Source organism: Egretta garzetta, unplaced genomic scaffold, assembly GCF_000687185.1.
Source record: "Egretta garzetta isolate BGI_Z169 unplaced genomic scaffold, ASM68718v1 scaffold158, whole genome shotgun sequence".
In the NCBI taxonomy this organism is placed as follows: domain Eukaryota; kingdom Metazoa; phylum Chordata; class Aves; order Pelecaniformes; family Ardeidae; genus Egretta; species Egretta garzetta.
The window spans coordinates 3,075,987-3,082,685 of NW_009260430.1; the positions used below are offsets into that span (position 1 = coordinate 3,075,987).

A 6,699-nucleotide genomic window follows, 5' to 3' on the forward strand; every position below is an offset into this window, starting at 1 on the left:
TGGCGGGGTCACAGCGGTGCCTGTGGAGGGGGTGGAGAAGCTTTTGAGTCTCACCTTCGTTTTCTCCCCCCTTTTCTCTCCTGTCTTTAGTTACATCCGGTATTCTCAGATCTGCGCCCAGGTTGTTAGAGCAGCAATGAAGCCTCAGTACAAAGTAGAGGCGGAGAGGGCGGCACTGGCCAATGTGAAAACTGTGAAACCCAAGAAGGAATAAAATGTGAGTAGATCGAATGGGCTGGGGTGCCTCAGTGTGGCTTTTTGTACGAGGAGAGTTGGCTTCTCAGTATGAGTCGGTTTAATGACAGTCTAAGTGCTTGGCTGATTTTGGGCTCTATGTGGAAAACCGGCTCTGATCTTCATGTGTGAAACTGGAACAGGCTTAGTGTGCGTGTGGATGTCTCTGCATCCTGATTACGTGTGGGATAGGACACTGCATAATCTCATTAGTTCAGTAAAATGAGATGTCCTCTGCATCAAGCCTTGCTTTGAACGATTGGGGTTTGCTCAAAGTTGTTACAGGCTTATGCAAAACAGCTGAGTTTCTGCAGTGATGTTCATAGGTTTCCTCTCTCGTACTCGCCTAAGCCAAGAAACGGCCTCTCTGAACTACTGTTTCACCTAATTGGCAGACTTATTTGTGTAAGGGTTATCTACTGTCTGTGAAAGACAGATGTTACTTGTAGCTTTATTTGTGACATTTTGGCTGCTCATGATGTATGCAGCCTCTTCTTTTCTAAGTAGAACAGCCTCTATTCCTGATGTGAGGTTAAATATTACCTTTTGTTTGAAGTGTACCTTGTACATATTCTTGAATCAAGTAACTTGTATTTTAAATCTCTCACAGGAACTGATCTGTGGTGAATACTCTTAACAGCAAACTGCAAAGCTGTAGGCAAGCTCAAGACTCTGCAATATAACAACATCACGTTAACTGTAAAACTTGCCTCTATGTAAATCAGGATGCTAATAAATGTAATTTCTGTTAAATGAATGTGTGGGAAGTGTTGTTCCTCTTGAAACACTGTACTCCATTTTGCAGAGACATTTCTCTCTCACTTGTATTGAAAGATTTTATCACAGTCTATCATTCAGTAGCAACATATGTTTATTTGTAAGGCAAATCTCTTGTTGCATTTCACGCTGATATTTCAGGTACTTCAACGAGCGAGAGATTTAATTGTTTGAAACTTCTCTGCCTACTTCATTTCAGTGATTAATGACTACTTTGGAAATGAGTTTTCTTTACTAAAACCTATGTCAGCCGAGAATATAGGCATATAATTTTGATAATTAAATATGCCTCTGTCAGTTATCTCTGCTGGAAGTGGTACGCTGTTGGCTTTAAAATTCTGTCATGGTGGTGTTGATCTTCCATTTGTGCTCAGAACAAAACTAACTTGGTGAAAATCAATTTGTTGAGGCTTAGCGTTAAGATTAAATGGGAAGCAGGATATCTTGCTGTGGAAGTGCTGCACGGGATCTAATCTCCAAAGCTGTCTGCAACACCAAACAGTGGATCAGGAGCTGGCGACGCAGCTTCCTGGTCGAGGTGGGGAATCCCTGGACTGTACTCCGAGCGCTCAATGGTTGCTTGTCCTTGGTATCAGTTTGTCACTTTACCGGGAGGGACAGGATGCTCTTGGCCATCTGGGCACCCTGCTGGCTCATATTGGGAGGGACAGGATGCTCTTGGCCCTCTTGGCCATCTGGGCACCCTGCTGGCTCATATTCAGCCATCTGTCGACCAGCACCTCCAGGTCCTTTTCCATCATGCAGCTTTCCAGCCACTCTTCCCCAGGCCTGTAGCGCTGCATGGGGTTGTTGTGACCCAAGTGCAGGACGTGGCACTGAGCCTTGTTGAACCTCACACAATTGGCCTCAGCCCATCGACCCAGCATGGCCAGATTGCTCTGCAGAGCTTACCCTCCTGCCCAACTCTGTGTCATCTGCAAACTTACTGAGGGTGCACTCGATCCCCTCATCCGGATCATTGATCAATATATTATTAAACAGAAGTGGGCCCAATACTGAGCCCTGGGGAACACCACTTGTGACTGTTCACCAGCTGGGTTCAATTCCATTCACCACAAGTCTTCGCGCTTGGCCATCCAGCCAGTTTTTTACCCAGCAAAGTGTACTCCCATCCAAGCCATGACCAGCCAGTTTCTCCGGGAGAATGCTGCAGCTTTACTAAAGTCCAGGCAGACAACAGCCACGGCCTTTCCCTCGTCTACTAAGGGTCATAGAAGGAGATGAGGTTGGTCAAGCAGGACCTGCCTTTCATAAACCCACGCTGACTGGGCCTGATAACCTGGTTGTCCTCCTTGTCCATTAGCTCTTGGCTGGGGCAGGGGCAGTCATGCTTTCAGCTGTAGTGTTTTTGGGCGTGGGGGCGTGGGGGTGGGGTTGCATGTTCCTGCTGCTGTGTGTCTTCACAGCAAGTCAGTCGAACATTGTCCCGCTGTGCAGGAAGGAATACAGTGTGCTTATAGAGTTGGCTTCAGGTTTGTGTTCATCCAGCTGCTTCTGCTGTTGACTCAAACACGAGGCATTACTTTCTTCACACTGTAATAAACTCTCTCTTCTAGAGCATAATAAAACAAGTTCAATTTTTTAATGGAATTTAAAGTTACTCCTTACAAGAATATACCAGGATTTTTTTTTTGTCTATCAAATGTTTAAAGTATATAAGTATTTTATGTAATAATTTTTATTTTAAAGAATATTATAAATACAGTCTTAAGTAAATGGCTGTGAATGGTAAGAAACTTTTTTCCTGAAGATATGTTTTTGATTTAGTGCTTGCCATTGAACTTATATCTAACTAGCTGCAAACCATTCCATCCATTTTGCTGTACTGAATGATAGGAAGAATATTTACAGTGGTTAGTACATGGAAAAAAAACCCCACAAACCACACCAAAACTTTAATGCAGTGTTCACAACTTCGTATGCTGATAAAACTCACTCTCTAGTTCAAAATAGAAACAAACCACACCATGATAATGAATAGAAGCTCTGCAATAATATAAACCAGCAATGTGACAGAACTATTAAAATACTTAAAAAAAATAAAAATGTAAAACAAGTAAAAATGTAAAAAACATATTCAGTCTTCTGCCCCATGGCATTTCCCCTTCCCTCCCCCTGCAACTTAAGGAACTGAACTTATCTGCAGATCCAGCTCAGCCTGTGGAGTGTGTAATAAAATGGATGCTGCTTTTATAGGCCTTATAGATGTGCGTGTGTTCCTGAAACAGTAACGACAACCTCACGAACAAAACAAACTACGTTTACCTGAGAATAAATAAATTTTTTGATAAATAAGTTGATAGCGTATTTTGCTGTTGCTTATAAATCTGATACCTGCACACACAGTGTCCAGTGATAATATCCTAAGGCTGGTATGAGACGACTTGTCTTCATAGTGGCTCTTTTTTGGGAGAGATTCAGTGTCAACAGTTATTTAGGAGAGTAAAGCACAGCTGCCATTAATTTGAAAAGCATTGCATTGTATATTGGATATATTTGGCCAGATGCAGATAAAAAAAATTCTTAAGAAAGGTGTTAATTTCTTATGCAGATGATGGCTACTGCTTTTTCTTCAATGAGTGTCAACAGGCTTTTTTGGAGAATGTTTTGATATTACCATTGGTTTTTTACGATGGCGCTTCCTTTTCTGGGCTGGCTTCCACTTCTACCTCTTCATATTCCTCAACATCTGCAGTGGCGTCCTGGTACTGTTGGTACTCGGACACAAGATCATTGGTGTTACCTTCTGCTTCAGAAAACTCCATCTCATCCATACCTTCACCAGTATACCAATGGAGAAATGCTTTTCTTCTGAACATAGCTGAGAACTGTTCAGAAACCCTGATGAAGAGCTCCTGAATGGCCGTGTTATTGCCAATAAAGGTAGCTGCCATCTTCAATCCTCGCGGTGGTATATCACACACAGCCACTTTGACATTATTAGGGATCCACTCCACAAAGTAGGAACTATTCTTGGTCTGGACAGCCAGCAACTGCTCATCCACTTCTCTGGTAGACATGCGGCCTCTGAAGATACATGCCACGGTCAAGTAACGTCCACGACGAGGGTCGCAGGCTGCCATCATGTTGCGTGCATCAAACATTTGTTGAGTAAGCTCTGGCACTGAGAGGGCTCTGTATTGTTGGCTACCTCGAGCTGTCAGTGGAGCAAAGCCTGGCATAAAGAAATGCAGGCGAGGAAAGGGCACCATGTTAACAGCCAGCTTCCTCAGGTCTGCATTCAGTTGGCCAGGAAAACGGAGTGAGGTTGTGACACCGCTCATCGTTAGGGACACTAAGTGGTTGAGGTCACCGTAGGTGGGATTGGTGAGCTTTAAAGTTCTAAAACATATATCATACAGAGCTTCGTTGTCAATGCAAAAGGTTTCATCTGTGTTCTCTATTAGTTGATGGATGGAGAGGATGGCATTATACGGCTCTACGACAGTGTCGGATACTTTGGGTGAAGGCACAACACTGAAAGTGTTCATAATCCTGTCGGGATATTCTTCTCTGATTTTGTTGATGAGGAGCGTGCCCATACCTGAGCCTGTACCACCACCAAGCGAATGGATGAGCTGGAATCCCTGAAGGCAGTCACAGCTCTCACACTCATTCCTGACCACATCCATGACATTTTCAATCAGTTCAGCACCTTCTGTGTAATGGCCCTTAGCCCAGTTGTTTCCAGCACCTGAATTACCTGTAAACAAAATTACAGAAAGAACAGCCACAAAGTTAGTAAGAGCATTTTTAAAGGCTACAGAGATGGGAGTTAGGAGGCTGTTTTGGGACAGTTGACTCTAGTTAGTTTGCTGACAGCAGGCTGTACGTACCATGGATAAAATTGTCAGGTCGAAAGAGCGGGCCTATTTTGCTAGACCGTACACTGTCCATCGTACCAGGTTCCAGGTCCACCAAGATAGAACGGGGCACGTATTTATGGGCTAGGAAAAAAGAAAATGAATGCAAACAATTACTGTTAGAAGTCAAAGAGACAGGCTTATCATCTACTCTGAAAAATCCAATCCACCTACAGTGATTTGGGGATATATTTTTTTTCAATTACTTATTTTAACCTTCATGTTGGCTCTGCAAATTGCTCTGCCAACACCTTAACAGTCCTGAGCACTTACAGTAAGCCTCGTTGAAGTACACGTTAATTCGCTCAAGCTGCAGTGATGCATCCCCACGGTAGTTTCCAGCGATGTCAATCCCATGTTCATCACTTATCACCTCCCAGAACTGAAAAAAGAAAGAGGTTCAAATACATTCACAAAGATTCATTTTTTTTCAGCACAACGTGTTCAGGATCAGCTCTGCTGTGCCCGTGCCTCACTGCACATAAAGTGGGACCTGTGCCTGAAGTGGGGGATGTGTTGCTATTTACATATCAGATCAGACCGGGGATCCTCCTCTTCCCCCTCCCCAAATAAGTTCAAGGGAAAAGTTTAGTAGGCCATTTAAGCTGCTTAGCTATCACTTGTGTACTAATAGGTGGAGGCCATCAATTTGCTCCCTTTACAGTAAAGTAAAATTTGTATTAGTTTAAATAACACAGGTACTAGTTAGTATGAGCTTAATAAAAAAGTCATGGGAGAGTGGTGGATTGAGGAGAGGTGCGTTGGGGCCTGTCATGCACAAGTGGGACTGCAGCACGGCAAAGCTGGCTCCAACAAATTTGTATGTGAGCAACACTTTCCACAAAGAGATGTTGGTCCTAAACATCCTATCTTGACATTCATATGGATGCCTTCTTCTGGGGCTCTTATCTAGGCAGCAGCCACAGCAGTGTTTGTGTAGACACACCCACCCGCTGTAATGACCAGGCTATTTTAATTTTAAAGGTCTTCTGGTTTAGCAGCCAGTCTCATTTTGAGTGTACAAATACACCATTGCCAACATGCACATAGTGTTTTTGTGTGTGTCTGGCGCGTGCCTTTCTACAGGTCTTACTAGACATACGCGGTTTCCAGGTCAAAGCCAACAGAAAAACACATAAACCTTCCAACTATCCCACTGGCTGCATTCAAACTATCTGGATCTAACATTCCCTGGCCATCCACAGCTTCATGTTCCAACACTGGCTGCATTCAAACTATCTGGGTCTAACACAACATTCCCTGGCCATCCACAGCTTCATGTTCCAATAAAAGGCATCAAGGTGAGATTTGTGGGAGCAAGAAATGGAGGAAGAACACAACGGAACAATCCTTCCGCTATCATGTGTCCTCAAAGACCTCCCAGACCGAAATTAACACAGATGTATTTTTTTTTGACAACTTCCTACTAATCATAAATTTAAAAAAAATGGACATCACACAGCAAAAAGCAATGTGTTCTTTTTCTCTTAGCATACAAAGTCAGCAATGAGTGTCTTCTCTCTAAGAAACAGCACGGCAGTGTTTGAACTATACAAAAGTGCTCCAAATGGGATGACCCCCTCCCACAGGAGGCCAGCTGGGCAGGGGTCCCTAACAGCACTTTGTGCCACTCCTAGAAAAACCTAGTTGGTTACTATAGGACAGGTCATTCTGTTGACTAATACAGTCCTATAGTGGTGATCATAGCGCGGCCGAGTTACTGCTGTAGGGCTGAACTAAAGCGCTGGCATCACAACTTTGCAGCCCTGGAATTACTGGCTCCTTCACTTGTCCCAGTATTTTG

General features: G+C 43.6%; 1 protein-coding gene across 1 annotated transcript in view; it reads right to left on the reverse strand.

Moving 5' to 3' along the window:
• Positions 1–3,500: 3,500 nt before the first annotated feature.
• The window catches only part of TUBB1 (tubulin beta 1 class VI), a 3,669-nt gene continuing 470 nt past the window's right edge, over positions 3,501–6,699 (reverse strand). The window contains exons 2-4 of the mRNA XM_009643710.2: positions 5,169–5,277; positions 4,869–4,979; positions 3,501–4,735 (exon numbers count right to left, since the gene is read on the reverse strand). Of these exons, the coding sequence (XP_009642005.1) occupies positions 3,660–4,735; positions 4,869–4,979; positions 5,169–5,277 (1,296 nt within the window). The 3' untranslated portion in view covers positions 3,501–3,659. The remainder of the gene's footprint in view (positions 4,736–4,868; positions 4,980–5,168; positions 5,278–6,699) is intronic.